This window comes from Ictalurus punctatus, chromosome 12 (assembly GCF_001660625.3).
Source record: "Ictalurus punctatus breed USDA103 chromosome 12, Coco_2.0, whole genome shotgun sequence".
Classification (NCBI taxonomy): Eukaryota; Metazoa; Chordata; class Actinopteri; order Siluriformes; family Ictaluridae; genus Ictalurus; species Ictalurus punctatus.
Window position 1 is genome coordinate 3,685,683 of NC_030427.2, and position 16,710 is coordinate 3,702,392.

A 16,710-nucleotide genomic window follows, 5' to 3' on the forward strand; every position below is an offset into this window, starting at 1 on the left:
GATTAGATGTATTGATGGTGTTGATAGATTATTTGAAGATTTTTATTGATCTTGAACAATCATTCAGTTAAATATTTTTTTTAAACTTGATAAATAGTTGATTAAATAAATTTAGTGTAATGTACTGAGTCAAATATGAAAACTACAAATAAAATATATCTGTGTATAATTAAAAACCTCACTTAATACAAGAAATTCATATCCTAAATGTTGCAAGTGATTAATATGATCATTTTATTCAGCTGTTTAATTATTACTTTCTAAATAATGAACAAATGAATGTTCTGGATTCATGAGGAATGTTTACATTTTGTGTCCAAACTCAAAAGTTTATACAAAGTGTATATTTATGATAATAACGCACAAAGAACGTGAAACCTCAACATGTCTACAATCATCGATTAATTAAAAAAATTAAATTGAACAAGAGTAAGAAAGTATATTTTTAATTAAAATTTAATTAGAAAGGAGCACTTTTTTTTATGTATTTGTATATCTTATCCTGTATCGTGTTTAAGAAGAAGGGAATAATGAACCTTTTTATGAAATAATATTTGGGTTTATTTTATTTTATTTTCTCCTCACAGATTCAAATTTACGTCAACGTCCGTTACGTTGGTGACGTCACCGCGAGCGCGAGAAGACGAAGTGAGGAGCAGAAAGCGGTGTTCGTGTTAGTTCTGGCCCGTTTGGACCCAAACTAAAGTGAGTTTATTCGGTTCTGTGTAACCGAACCCGTTGTGTTCTGTGCTGTATCGTGTGTATGTGTGTAGTTAACGGTGTTAACACCTGTGTTTCAGGTGTATCAGTATGAAGCAGGCGGTGACGGCGCAGTGGTTCACTGTCGGAGCTCGGTTCACTAATGACCGAATCACCGAGGAACCGACCAAAGATAACTCACACCCGCACAGAGAAGAAGAACAAGAGAAGTGAGAAATAACATTTTATAACATTTTTTTATTCAGTCCTCTGGTTCAATATTAATGTTAATATTATACAAATATACTAGCGGTGCTAGCTTTTGAGGAGGCAGTCCAGTCCACGCATGCGCAGTGTAATTAATGAGCAAGCTAATCGAAATGAGATTAGCAAATAGGTCGATGTTATTTTTGATTCTATTTAAAACGATGAATTCACTCTGTCAATAACTGCTCAGTCTGAGAATACTGCATGATTTACTTTTATAAGTGGACGTGGCTGAACGACATTTAGCTTCACTGGCTAATTAGAGCTCTTTTGCTAGTTTAATGGCGGAGTCATCCGGCTTCGCGCATGCGCAGTGTGGGTTAAGGCGCTATAGTTCTCTTTTTTGTTTTAACGCTAAAGGTGCATTACCGCCACCTACTGGACTGGAGTGTGGGCAGAAAAAATCAAATAAAATGGGGAAAAAAAATTATACCAAAACAATACTACGTAAATAAAGGAAAATAAAGAGATAAATAACTATATACTGGATATTCAGCCACAGTTCTTGTATACTAACTTACAACCACTGCATATAGACATGTGCATAACCTAATAGACCTATATAAGATATAACCCAGCACACCTATACTATAGCACTTGCATTGGAAACATGCATTACCGTCAAACATTTAGACACATTCATTCTTTATTCACCCCCCGAAAAAAATAAATCCAAAATAGATCAAAAATAATTTAGGATATAAATTTTTAATTTTTAGGATCTTCAAAGTAGATGCCCTTTTTCCAGAAATGTATTCTTGGCATTTCTCACTTGATATCTTGAGGAATTTCCCTGAGATGCTTTTTAAACAGTAGCTGAGTTTATGTGGACAACAATAATCCACTCTTAATCCGATTAAGACCATACTCTAATTAAGAAACTACCATGTAAACAGCAATTTTTACTTACCTTAATCTAATTAAGGTCATAATCGAAGTAAGCAATAATCTAATTAACCCTCTTACCCCGTATGGCTGAAAAACCGGCTTGCCTGTCTTTGATCTATTCCCGTAAGGACCATAGACCGGCTTGGTCGTCTATGCCAAATCCCCGTAAGGCCGATATAGAGGATTTACAGTGTAAACGTTATCCCCGTAAGGCCGGTGTACAGGCATTACTCTGCTATGATTCCTTACTTATTTAATTATTATTTTTTCACCCGGAAGGTTGATGACGTCACGATGTGATTACGTTATTACGCCGGCATTACGATGAAGCTGATCCAAGCGTGAATATTGGTGTACTAGTAGAAGTGAACTAAAAATGCCAAAGCGAAAAGCTAATCCTGTTCCAGCTAAAGTTACACCTACAGTGAACACAGGTACATCTAAAACAGTGAAAAAAAGAAAAAACACACAGTTACACAGGTGAGAGCGAGGATTCTAGAAGCCGAAACTGATAGAGACGCAATCTCTCCTGATTCAGACCCTGATCCGTCTTCATCTTCAGCATCAACCAGTGCAACTGACACTGCAGGGGTCTGGAGTCATAACGGGACCATTTCTGTGCATTCGTGAAAACACTACCTGCTGGTCTGATTATCACCAGAAACTTGACTTTTGGCGCTAAAATGCATTTATTTATTTATTATTTATAAAGGCATTGACCACGCTGATGCTCGTGTGGTACTTCTAAACGAGTAGAAGGATTTTAGCGAGCATTTTTTCGTAATTTCTCTAGTTAAGAATTGTGCTCTAAGTTTAGTAAAAACACTGAACTGCTTCATTTTCAAAGTAATATTACACAAATACATTATTATAAGTTGTTTCAAGGCCTAAAAATGTTCAAATTAAAATGTTGATTTTGGCCCAGGAACTCAGGGTTGGCGTGCTGTTTCTCTGGGGAATATAGGGTTATGGGACATAATACTGTGGGAACTTAGGGGTAAGAGGGTTAAAACAGGTGGAGTACTCCTGTTTTAGTCGCATTATGGACGTGTATTACAGACATGTAAACATCTTAATCACATTATGAACGTCGTGTGGGAGTTTTCACCGCATTTTGCGACAGGACACGATCACACACGGCAGTTTTACGGCGAACAAGAGAGCTCGGCTGTGTCCCAAATCGCATACTTTCCTACTACAGGCCTGTAGGGGGGAAAAATACATGTATCTCAGCTACTATATAGAAGGTAACTACGCGATTTGGGAGACACCCACCGCTTCAAGCAGTTGTCTATTAGCACGTACAGCATGACAAATAATTAACTGCACTTAAAGCGTTCGTAAAAAAAATAAAATAAATAAAAACACTCAAAACTGTATACGGTACCATAACGAAGACGAACTGTATGTTGATACGTGAAATTCTGGAGGGACGGCGTGGCGCGGTGATGTAATGACGCGGGCTGTTAATCTAATTATGTTCTAAAACATGTAAAACGGGAACATGACAGGAGTATTCTAAAAGCGACTCATGTAAACACCTTAATCACATTATCTTACTCAGATTAAGGTCAATAATTAGATTACTGCTGTCCATGTAAACGTAGTCAGTATTAAAGGAGCCTCATTTCACTGCTGACTTTGTTCCCGTCTTAATTTCTTTGTGGGATATAATATATATTTTTTAGGAATACGATCTGCAGATCACTGATAGGAACCAGGTTCTGCTGGTCAGTCACGTTAGGAGGTTGGGTCCTGCTGGAGCTCCTCCACCAGGACCTGTCTTACTCATCCCGGAGTTCTGCTACCTCACAGGTCTCCCTCACAGAGCGGGAGAAACACAGCGCTTAATCATTGTCTGCTTCTTATCGCACTAATTGTTGTAACTTGCTCAGGTCTGACGGATAAGATGCGCACGACTTTAACATCATGAAGGACCTTTCCACTCACACCAGACTGACCCCAGAACAGTGGGAGAACCGCCTCAACAGATTCATCAACAACATGAGCAGGTACTGGATAAAAGCGACTGCATTATTAATTCAATTCTGCTTTTGTCTGAATAGCGTGTTTAACAGTGTACGATGTCACAGAGCAGCTTTACAGAAACTTATACATTCTTTACATTTAGAAATTTATGTGCATGCCAGAGACAAATTTTATAAAAGAAACATTTGTAGCATGCATATAAGGGATGTGTATTTACTTTACAGAGACTATCCCGGGCAACACGAGGCTGAACATATAGCGTGATGGTTTTTCTGATTATATCATTCTTAAGTTTAATGATAGATATACACTACCGATCAAAAGTTTGTGGACACCCGACTAGAATGTTTTTCATGATCTTAAAAGCCTTTTGATCTGAAGGTGTACGATTAAATGTTTGAAATGAACGTTATACCAATTTACGCTGCTGAATTTTTCAGTGAATCTCTTCCAGGAATGCCAGTGTTCAGACTACACTCAGCACATGGGGTCTAAGCTTTGAGAACAAGCTGCTGAATCTGACTGGAAGAGTTCTTCCTGCTGAGAGGATCCTACAGGGAGCGAGAGCAGTAAGGGGGACCACAGAGAACACAACTGCACACGACACGTGTCGCACTCTTGCTGAGTGTAGTGTGTGTGCGCAGTACGAGTACAACCCATGTGACGCAGATTGGTCTAAAGAGATGCGAGGGCTTCCTTTGATGACCAGCATGCCTCTGGAGACCTGGCTGCTGTCCCATACGCGCCGTAACGCTGAAGTCGCTCACTCACTGCTGCAGACCCTCAACAAAGTGCCCGTGGGCATCCACCTTCAGAGGCCGGGAATGTGAGCCAACACACTTGACCAGTGTTTAGAAAGAAATTGTAGCCTGTGCCATTACTGTGTCCTGGGCACATTTTTAAAATTCACTCCTCGTGAGCTTCATGAAAGGGACGCTAGTGTGTAGCACTGTTAATTTCAAATTATTAAAGCGGTCCTCGTCAATTAGGTAGTGCAGAACTTTGCTCTCATATTGTCCGTATTCAGCTGCAGTCCATCAGTTAGGCACAAACGTTTCAATGGTCTCGGCAAATAAACGTGTTTCTCGAACTGCACGCTCTAAAATGAAGAGCTTCTCGACAGCTTTTCTTTCATTCATAGCGGAAGGCAGTGGTTACTGTGCGTAGTGTTTTATTTGAACCAGAGCCATGTTGAGCAAGGATCATGTCTTAATTGCAGCATTAACACTTTTTATCCCCCCCCACTTCATTTTTTTTCTGTGTGCAGGATGGAGTACGATGATCGACAGGAGGCTCTGCTCAGAGCTCTGCAGCAGAGAGTGGGGCAACAGGTTCAGATGGTGGGTCTCACACACTGGGTAGAATCAAGTGTGACCATGTAGTTTGTTTAGGATTCAAATATTAAAGTATTTTACTATGCTGAAAATGTCCAGGTTAGCAGCCGTACTTTTTAGGGGTTAAGGTATAGAAAATGTATTGTATTGCTTAGAAAAACCGTACATGTGACTAGTAATGTAACGACCGTTATATTCATTATTTGACTGAATAATTAATGCACTCGCTGTCCATTTTATTAGAAACACCCTCACATTCATGGGGCAGCGGCACGATGCATAAAAAGAACTTGAGTTAACGTTCACGTCAATGCATAAAAAGTTACCGTTCATGTCAAGCATCACAATGGGTGAAAATTGTGACCTCTGTGACCTTTACTGTGGCAAGGTTGTTTGTATTAGATGGGCAGGTTTGAGTATTTCAGAAATTGCTGATCTCCTGGGCTTTTCACACAGAACAGTCTGTAGAGAAAGGACTTTGATTTAAAAATAAATAAAATAAAGTGGCGCGAGAAGAAAAAACCCACATTACTTTGGGTAAATAATATAGATGGCACTAGTGCTGCACAATTAATCGAATATCGATCGCGATTACGTTTTTGACGGCCCACGATTAAATGAACATGATCGACTGCGATATTAATGTTTAAAGTTCGTCCTCCGCTAATAGAAAACTCAGCTGCAGATCAAATCAAGCACTTCCTACACTTATAGCCAATCACCATAGGGCAGCGCAGAGATGAGGTCATTTTGTAGTGCCAAAACCCAGAAACGGCATTAGCATTTTATCCCTCGAGCTGCCAGGTTCGCTTCGAGCTCCAGCGCTTTGCGTGAGGAGAAATCATGACATTAACACGCTATAAGGTGGGTTTAATTCAAACTTCTTTATTAAAAAATTCCTCACCAATCACAATCAAGAGTAGCAACTGTTCCGTCTGTAAACATACAGTGCACTGCCGCTCTCCTTCACTAACTCTAATTCACTTCATTTAAACTCACGGTTGCCAGATATCACTAGAAAAGTCAACTCCAGTTTCCATGTTTTGATTTAATCCCCCCAAAACATTATCAGCAGACACTGTACTGGGGAACTGATCTATATATATATTATATATATATATATATATATATATATATATATATATATATATATATATATATATTTTATATATATATATATATATATATATATATATATATATATATATATATATATATATATATATATATATATATAATATAATATTATATATATATATATATATTATAATATTATATATATATATATATATATATATATAATATATATATATATATATATATATATAATATATATAATATATATATATATATATATATATATAATATTATTATATATATATATATATATATATATATATATATATATATATAATATTATAATATATATATATATATAATATTATATTATATATATATATATATATAATATAATATTATATATATATATATATATATTATAATATTATATATATATATATATATATATATATATATATATATATATATATATAATAATATTATTATATATATATATATATATATATATATATATATATATAATATTATTATATATATATATATATATATATATATATATATATATATATATATATATATATATATATATATATATATATATAATAATATTATTATATATATATATATATATATATATATATATAAAAAATAATATATTGGGCACACGGTGGCTTAGTGTTTAGCACGTTCGCCTCACACCACCAGGGTCGGGCTCGATTCCTGTGGCCCTGTGTGTGTGGAGTTTGCATGTTCTCCCCGTGCTGCGGGGGTTTCCTCCGGGTACTCCGGTTAACTCCCCCAGTCCAAACACATGCATGGTAGGCTGATTGGCGTGTCTAAAGTGTCCGTAGTGTATGAGTGGGAGTGTGATTGTGCCCTGTGATGGACTGTCCAGGGTGTACCCCTCCTTGTACCCGATGTTCCCTGGGATAAGCTCCAGGTTGGATGGATGGATATATATATATATATATATATATATATATATATATATATATATATATATATATATATATATATATATATATATATATATATATATATATATTATTATAATAACTTCATTAAATATAAATTAAATGAGAAATGAAATAATGTTTAATTACTATGGGTTGCATTTAATATCAATTTGACATTAAACTTAGTTCGTTATTTCATTGAAAGCTATTAGCCTTTTTCCTAATATGGATCAGTTTTGTGTTAGTCTACTTTTAATTAGGACTCTTTTATTGTTTTTAAGATATCTAAAAATAAATATTTTATGTTTGTTTATTTATCAATTAACCAACAGTATCTCATTGCTATTATTTTAATTCAGTTAACAGTGACCATGAGCAGAGAGCTTACATTTAACTGTTTATGATAGACTGTATGATTAAAGTTTAAATAAAAAAAGATTGGTATCTGGACCGGTTTCGTCTATAAAAATCCTGATCGGAGCGTCCCTAAGGAACACCATTAAACTAAAGCGCTCTGCATCTGACGGGTAAATGAACTCACCCAATCACATCCTATATGAGATTATTCAGATATCTACACAATACACACAGAGCGGTTCGAGAACTGACTCCAGCCCAGAACCATGACAGTGGAAATGTCTAATAGTGCAGCTTTAAATATATTTAAGAGGAGCAGACTCCAAACAGGTTAACGGTTGTTTTGTGCATACAGTCTGTAAAATGAACTGAAAATATTAGATTTAGTTTATCAGAAGGTAAATTAATGTGTCATGGCTCACACGATGTTCCTAAATTCTGTCATAATTGACCAGCTCAAGTTTTCTCATGCCTACTTGTGTGTTATATTGTGGCATGAGAGAACTTAATAAATGTGAAAGTGCAATAAAAAATATGATATCAATAAAATCAATGAATAATCGTGATAATCGAGATCTCAGTATTAATCTAAATAATCGGGATTATCATTTTGGCCATAATCGTGCATCCCTAGGTGGCACTGATCCAGGACCTGATAGCAGCAAAAACACGGTGGATCAGCTATCAGAGATAACAGAAATCAAATATAACTGATGCATGTAAAAGAGACGTGACTGTTCTTTCGCTAGGATTGAATTCGTTATATTCATACTTTATGTATGGGTTTCTGTATGAAAGTTTAATGGTAAACGAGTGCTTCAGTTAAAATAATGAGCGTTGTAGATCTTAAAGAAAACAATATCGGATCATGACACTTCTAGTAGATAAGTCAAATGAAACTGTTTTTATTTATTTAATTAATTTTTAAATTGAATGTTTAAGGATATTGCTGTTTGATTTTCTTTGTTAAAGTCGTTTCACCTTTTGTGATGTGACACACGCAGTGCAGTGCAACTGCTTCTATGTGATTTTTGTCACAGTATATCCTTTTACGGGTCTAAGCATACGGCATAAGAGAATTTCAGATTAACAGCCTCAGTCTACAGATTACCATTACTTCTTGTTCTGAAGCACTCACTTTAAATCATGTGTGTAAGGTGGTTGTGATCCTGTCAGCCAACCGTAAGGATAAATACGATTGTGTGAAGAAGTACCTGTGTGTGGACTGTCCCACTCCAAGCCAGTGTGTGGTGGCTCGCACCCTCAGCAGACCTCAGACCCTCATGACCATAGCCACAAAGATCTCCTTGCAGATGAACTGCAAGATGGAAGGAGAGCCGTGGAGCGTCGAGATCCCGGTACGGTTCTGTTCTTCAAGCACTGGGAGTTTTTCAAGTAACTGAAATATATCCGGCATTGGGATTTCAACTACAACCAAAATCATCACTTAAAAGCATATCTGATCTTGTAACTGATCAACAGTGGTACCTCCTAACCCTGATGTTATTCTATTAAAACATTGTTTTAGTGACTTCTCCTGCTCTTTCAGTTGAAGCACCTGATGATGTTGGTATCGACTGATACCACGACAGTGCCGCAGGAAAGAGATCCATCGGTGCACTGGTGGCCAGCCTCAACCCGGGCATGTCCAGGTACTTAAAGCATGACTTGTGTGGACTCTGTAAACAGCTTTAAGAAGGGTTGTGTTTAATGAACTAGATTTTAGATTTGAACTTTTCCACCAGTCTTCAGAAGAGAGGGCATTACCCTTTGTGGTTCATCGTAACTTTAGGAGAGAGAAAAAGTACAATATCGTTCTTTTAAAATGATTAAAAATGGTTCTCTTAATCTCACACACTGTTCTCTGTATTTCCATTTCCTTCCGGTTGAAGGACAGAATCACAATTTTTTAGACTTGAATCCTCTGAATGTTGTTTTCCTCGCTGCTACCGCCACCTTCATCCTCCTCATAAAGGGTCTGGGCCGTGCTCTGTATGCTATGTGCTCTGTATGCTATGTGCTCTGTATGCTATGTGCCACTGCTCTGTAACCATGAGAGCACCGTCCTTCTCTCAGGTGGTTTTCAAAGTGTGCAGGGTATGAAATGCACTCTGGGAGGAACATCATGCTCATAAATGACCTCGTTACACTGCAGTCTCTTTGAATTCCGACTTTACACTCAGGATGAAATACTCACGCTGCAGTCTGATGGAACGTTGGAGAAAAAGCGAGCAATTTTAGAATTGTCGCTTCATTTAAGAAGTGCATTAAGACATGGCTTTTTGTTTTGATTTCTTTTCCTCAGCTGCGCTGAAGGCCTACTTCAAATACAACGAATGTTTGCCGTCACGCATCGTGGTGTGGGCGACGGCGTGCTGCTGAGCGTAGTCGACTACAAAGTGCCTCAGTTCACGCAGTCCATCAAGGCCATGGGTGAAGATTACGCGTCTTTCTGATCGCAGCTTCAGGTTGCGTTCGGTGTGTTTTAAACGCTGATGGCTTGATTTGTCAGGTACAACTTCTTCCACGTGAGTCACAAAGTGCGCTTCGGCAGTGTGGCCCCCACTCACTACAACATGGTGTACGACAGCAGTGTCCTCAAACCAGACCACATGCAGAGACTCACCTACAAACTCTGCCACATGTATTACAACTGGCAGGTAAAAGCCACACACACACACACGTGTTCATACAAGCCCGCTTTCTACACAACCCCAGATCATGCTGATTGATGATGTAAGGATTGAGGTTGTGGTCATTTTGTTTAATCGCACGTCTATCATTAGAGAATCCGCATCGTGTGATCAAAAACGGAGAACGTGCATGAATTTGTTACAGAATTTGTCCAAGATTTTATTGGGAATGTTTCGTACAGTGTTGACGATCTAAATAGCTTAATTTAGCTTAAAACCATGTAATTGCAGGGTTAAAGATACGAGCTATACGAGATCAAGCCTGCGATCGGAGCATCCGTATACTCGATGTTTACAAAACCGCAAGAACGGAAGCGAAATGCTATCAGTCAAACAAGTCAGAGTTAATGTATTGTTCTGATGACTGAAGGAAAATTTTACTTAACGGTTCTATCTTAAGGGTGAGCTGAGGTTGTGTATAATTAGTTTAGTAGAGAGAGAGAGAGAGTTTAAGAGAGAGAGTGAGTGATGTAGAAAAAGGAAATAAAGAATTAACAGGTGTTGTGAATTGAGGATGTGTAGAAAAAGTATATTTAAAGCAGATGAATGAATGTATTAGAAGCCGGGAAAGGTGAGGTTTCCTTCACGTGTTTCCTGGAGGATGCAGTAGAGGGGTGTGTGTGTGTGTGTGTGTGTGTGTGTGTGTGTGTGTGTGTGTGTGTGATTTCCTGTATATGGTTGTGTGTAGTTTTAGAAACATCTGGGACTTGAATTTTCAGTGTGCACATGATAGATGTGCTATATAATGTAATTTAGAAACAGGTGGATTACACGAATATTTTACACTAAATATGAAACTTATTCACTTCGACTGAACATTAAATGAATCTCAGAACTGAGACAGTATTACACAGTCAGTAACAGAGGCCCCTGTGAGAATCAGAACCTCAGCTTTAATCAGTGTTGTGGAATGTGATATGATCAAATCAACAAGTTAGTATATTTGACTTGTACTCAGCACTTTCCTTTAACTGGAGCTGAAACTTGTTAAAGCGTTTTTGGCCTTTTGTCAACCCTACAGTTCTCTGTTCTCGTTTTCCTACAAAATGTCACCTCCTGTAATAACACGAGCACTGCTTTTTATTTATTTAAATATTTTACATATATGGATTATATACTTTATGTACGTTTACAAAAGGCTGGTGTAGATTTAAAACGCTCTGAAAGTTTTCACCAAAGGAACAGAAATTATTATTAATTTTTTAAACCGGTTTATGATGCTCGTGAGTGTGGCTCTGTGACATTTAACACCTTCAGCAAGACTTTAACGCGAACACGCTTTAAACCGGTATTTCCCGTCGCAGCACGCGCACAGGTTTGTTTAAGATTAGCACGCGCACACTTATAATATCGTCACTACAGAGCCCATGGAAATTAATGCTACTTTTGAATGGTTTTACTCTTCACCTTATAAATCTGAATTTCCTGCAGACGATACTAAAGTGAATGCATTTCTTCAAGACCTTTGTAACCCTGTTATTGATTTGAATACTGCCATGCAACTGGACTCCCCACTCTCTCTTGAAGAAATGTGAAATTCAGTTAAAACTATGCAGTGTAACAAAGCTCCTGGCCCGGACGGGTTCCAGTTGAATTGTTTAAAGCATCTATTGGAAAATTAGCTCCACTGCTTTTATCTGTGTTCAACGAATCCTTGGAATGTGGGTCTTTGCCTCCAGCTCTGACACAAGCCACGATAGCTCTCCTTCTTAAGGAGGGTAAGGATCCGTCCTCCTGCGGTTCTTATAGGCCGCTGTCTCTGCTTAATGCAGATGTAAAGGTGTTGGTGAAAGTAATGGCATCTCGTTTAGAGAACGTTATCCCTTATATCTGAAGAGCAAACTTCTTTTATAAAGGGACATCAGTTGTTTTTCAATACCCGTACGCTCTTTAAATTATTCAAAGCATTCGGCTGAGATTGGGATTTCTTTAGATGCTGAAAAAGCATTTGACAGGGTTGAGTGGGTTTAATCCACATCAGAGAGGAATGATTTCTAGGATTTATGATTTTATTCTGGCGTTAGGTAGTGAGGCGAGTACCAAAATTAACAATGCGTGGGAAACGGAGTTAGGAGTACAGATAAGTGAAGAGTGTTGGGAATGTGCTATAGGTAGGATACAGTCTACCACTTCCTGTGCTCGTCTTGGACTCATCCAGTTCAGTTTTACACAGAGTCCATTTGTCCAAGTCGAGACTTTCTGCAATATATCCAGAAGTAGAGGACAAGTGTGATAAATGCCATGGCTCTCCCTGTCATCTTGGACATATGTTTTTCTTTTGCCCAGATCGCTATGGTTTTTGGACTGGTTTCTTTACCATCATGTCCACTATTCTCAGAGTAGATTTAAAACCTTGCCCATTCATTGCTACATTTGGGATTCCTGATGCCTCAGTTCTATTACGCTGTGTACAAAAAGATATTATCACTTTCACATTCCTAATAGCAAGACGTTCCTGCGACTGGTTCATGTAAATAACTCCTACAGTCAGGCAGGTTTTGGTTGTTTAAAGAAACCTTTTAACAAAAAACAAAATAAAAATCAGCTCCTCAATCTTCCACCTCCTTCTGAAAACACACAGATGAAATAGAAATCACACGCTGCAAGGACACAGCCAGGTTCTCTTTTACACACACCTGAGAGGAGATAAACCAGCTGAACTTTCTAATCTTACATTAAACATCCAACAAGCAGCTTTCGGGTCACAGTGAGATATTAATTACAAGTTCCTGTAACGCTTCTTCTGCTTTAAACTCGAACCTGAGGGTGACGACGCCATCTCAAACTAAAACAACTTCTATCTACAATGCTACAGTGCAGAAGAGTTACTCTGACCGGGGTGGAGTATTTCAGTGTAGTACCTTCTGATCGGCGATCAGCCTGCCATCATGCAGCTCACCTTCCGTCACCATGTCCTCCATCTCGGCTGCACGTTAAATGCAGTCAGTGAAACCGGTGCGTAATGAACCTGTAGAGAGAGAGAGAATGACAGTGAATGAGTTCAGATGTTACTTGAACACATCTGTGATCTGAGTGCCTTGACCTCAGACATGATCTGCCTGCGAGGTAGGAACTGTGAGGTTAAACGCTGTGACTGTAAATAAACACTTGAATAGGTGTTGACTACAAGTGTGCGCTTACCCTATGCGCTGAAGTTGCTGCCTTAGATCACGGATGATTGCAATCAGAGTCGCTCGTCTCTGCGCCTGAGCTGCCAACACCTACAGGAACACAGCTGCTGGAATAACATATTGATCCTATTGATCAGATGGTTACGTCTCGCCAACACCTACAGGAACACACAGATCTTTTAAACTCACGCATGTTGTTTTACATCTAAACCGTTATCCATGGACAGAACACACACTCTCCCCAAACAATATAAACACAGTAAAATAAAACTCAAGTGATCGAGTCACCGATGAATCGTTAGCAGAGTGGTTGAACGTAGTTAAAAAAAAAAAAAAAAAGGACAAGTTTTAATTAGCTGAATTGTGCATCCTTACTGCCGGGTCTGGAGCTGCAGCCTGTTGGCCGTGCCCTACGCCACGGTATGGCGCATTTCCTTCACCCTGTCCTCCTTCTCGACTGCACGTGAAGCGTGAGGTTAAACACTGTGACTGTAAATAAACACTGATAAACAGGTGTTGACTTACCCTACTGAACTTCCAGCCTTAGACTATTGATCCGAGCGATCAGAGCCGCACGTCTCGCCCGCTGAGCTGCCAACAACTACAGGAACACACGGGTCTTTTAAACTCACGCACTTCGTTGTACATCTCCATCAGAAGATGCAGTAGGCCCAATCAAAGGCCAGATAGGTCATCTAGTCCAGATACCTTGTTGTTCACTATTGACTGAACAAACAAGTAAACAAATAAATAATATTTTAAATTCATTTAAGATCTGTTGCACTTTTATTATTATTATTATTATTATAATTATTATTATTATTAAATTATTCAACTGTTGGTTAAAGGCGCAAAAAAAGGAATCCACAATGCAATTAATGATTAACCAATTTAAATCGAATACATGTATGTTCTAGTATTTCCCCCCAGAAGTTTATGTAAATATAAATAAAAGCTTCTCATTGTTGCCAGATTGAACAATCGAGTGCAATTTGAAACGTTTTTTTTCTTCTGTGCATTAATTAGTTCATTATCAATTTAATCACAGTTTGCTGATTTATTCCTAAAATATATTTATTACTAAAATAAAAAAGGAAATCCAGTAGGCAGTGATGTCAATAATTAATACATTTAAATATTAAAATTAAATAAAACTATTTTAGTATTTTCCTCCAGATATTGTACACTTAAAAAAAAGTAAAAGACAAAGAAAAACACAGCTTCTCATTGTTGCCAGAGTGAGAGACTGAATGCAAATTACATATAAATAATTTTATTAGCTCATTATTTGGTTATACTTTGTTCTGATTTATTCCCAAAATGGAAATAGGAATTTCCCTGCTGAAAAAATCAAAACAAAAATCAATCACAACAGAAACCCTCATAGAATCTGTAATGTCCCTGTAGGTCTGCTGGTAATTTGTTGCTTTGGTGGCATGTTGTGTCTAGTGGATACCATTAAGAACCAATAATGGCACTGGTTTTAATGGTTAACAAATTAACACGCGTTCTCTGTTTTTGATCACACGATGCGGATTCTCTAATGATAGACATGCGATTAAAGAAAATGACCACATCCTCAATCCTTACATCATCAATCAGCATGATCCGGGGTTGTGTAGAAAGCGGGCTTGTATGAACACAGGTGTGTGTGTGTGTGTGTGAGTGAGTGGGGTCCACGCTGCTGAAGCGCACTTTGTGACTCACGATGAAGTCATACCTGACAAATCAAGCCATCAGCGTTTAAAACACACCGAACGCAACCTGAAGCTGCGATCAGAAAGACCGCCAGAGAAAGAGAAAAAGATGGATGAACTATGCCTGAACACACCACTCGGGTCACGTGACTTCGCCGTCGATGACCGTTCCGGGAGGAGGGTTGCTCGGTCAACGATTTTCATTATCGATTTTCATCAACTATTATGGATTAGTTGTTGCAGCTCTATTTGCAACACATTATACTAAGCATTGTGTGGTATTTAAAGATGTATGTTCAAGGTAATGCAGTTAATACCCATTGCAGTTCTTTATACTTCGGGGTTATTACTCGGATTATAAATGTATTTGAGTGAGGACATTTATCACCTGTGTGCTTTTTCTGCATTGTTATTAGCATATGTACTGTATGATTTAGTAAAATAATCATTAGCCACGTTGTGAAGCTCTGTGCAGTAGCTGATGTGAAAGTACATTTTATGTGGTGGCGAGGTGGAAATATGATCCATACGTATTATGAATGAGATAAGAATGATCTGAGACAACTTCAGACTGTGGAAGTGTTATAATATTTTCTATATTTAATCCGTACGTATGAGGTCAAGAGTGTGACCACCATTATGAGTAGGTCCGATTACGTTCTGATTGACCTCTACTGAATCTAAGATGGACACAACCGCTGTTCTCAGAGGGTCTTCTGGGTTATCAAAGTGAATACTAAAATCACAGACGATTAATGCTTTATCTACAGACACAACCAGGTTTGAGATAAAGTCTGTAAATTCACTAAGAAATTCAGCATATGGCCCTGGGGGTCTGTAAATAATAATTAGAGGAATTGACTTATTTTTTGTGGCTACATAAGTTATGCTGGTATAAAGAATTTCAAAAGAATTAAATTTATGACTAGGTTTTTGTGTGACGACTAGATTTTGACTATGGATGAGACCAACACCTCCTCCTCTACCAGTTGAACAAGGCTGATGTACATAACTGTATCCAGGAGGACTGGCTTCATTTAATGCTATGTACTCGTTTGGTTTAATCCAAGTTTCCGTTAAACACATTAAATTACATTCCTGATCAGTAATGATGTCGTTAACAATAAGAGCCTTAGACGCAAGAGATCTAATGTTTAATAGTCCTAGCTTCAGATTAAAGGTGCTGGATGTGCATTCAGTATGATCTAATTTTAGGTTAATTAGGTTACTAAAACAAACATTCTGAAATTGTCTATGTATTTGTATAGCTCGGGGAACAGACACAGTCTCTATAGTATGTACTACAGGTGTTGGACTATTAATTGAACATTGCTTATGATGAACGTTGTTATTGTAGATGATGTGCTTACTGTAGTCACTTGGTGTGTAGCGTCTTGGAGATGTTGTCAGACAGCAGTTCCGCTCCGAGGCTGCTGGAGTGCAGGCCATCAGGACGAAACAACCTAGGACGCTCAGAACAGATTCCAGTTATTAACAAACAACAGATTCTGTTCATTACACTGTGAGGGAAATTATTCATTTTTACTTTGAAATAGTTTTGTTCTTGTTCTGTTTCATTCTCATGTGAGGATAACGACTCAGAAGGCCATGTGATGTCA

At 37.8% G+C, this 16,710-nt stretch overlaps 1 protein-coding gene and 1 long non-coding RNA gene across 2 annotated transcripts in view; one reads left to right on the forward strand and one right to left on the reverse strand.

Annotated features, from left to right (window-relative positions):
- Positions 1-586: 586 nt before the first annotated feature.
- LOC108272388 (piwi-like protein 1) overlaps positions 587-16,710 on the forward strand; it is a 496,438-nt gene continuing 480,314 nt past the window's right edge. Inside the window, exons 1-8 of the mRNA XM_053684503.1 lie at positions 587-705; positions 801-929; positions 3,750-3,866; positions 4,298-4,669; positions 5,111-5,183; positions 8,728-8,928; positions 9,120-9,222; positions 9,876-10,016. Coding sequence (XP_053540478.1) covers positions 3,784-3,866; positions 4,298-4,669; positions 5,111-5,183; positions 8,728-8,928; positions 9,120-9,222; positions 9,876-9,952 — 909 coding nt within the window. The 5' untranslated portion in view covers positions 587-705; positions 801-929; positions 3,750-3,783 and the 3' untranslated portion in view covers positions 9,953-10,016. The remainder of the gene's footprint in view (positions 706-800; positions 930-3,749; positions 3,867-4,297; positions 4,670-5,110; positions 5,184-8,727; positions 8,929-9,119; positions 9,223-9,875; positions 10,017-16,710) is intronic.
- LOC128634247 (uncharacterized) lies at positions 12,899-13,697 on the reverse strand. The gene is made up of 2 exons (XR_008397577.1): positions 13,405-13,697; positions 12,899-13,231 (listed from the first exon to the last, which is right to left on the reverse strand). It is a non-coding gene; the product is annotated as an uncharacterized LOC128634247 (long non-coding RNA).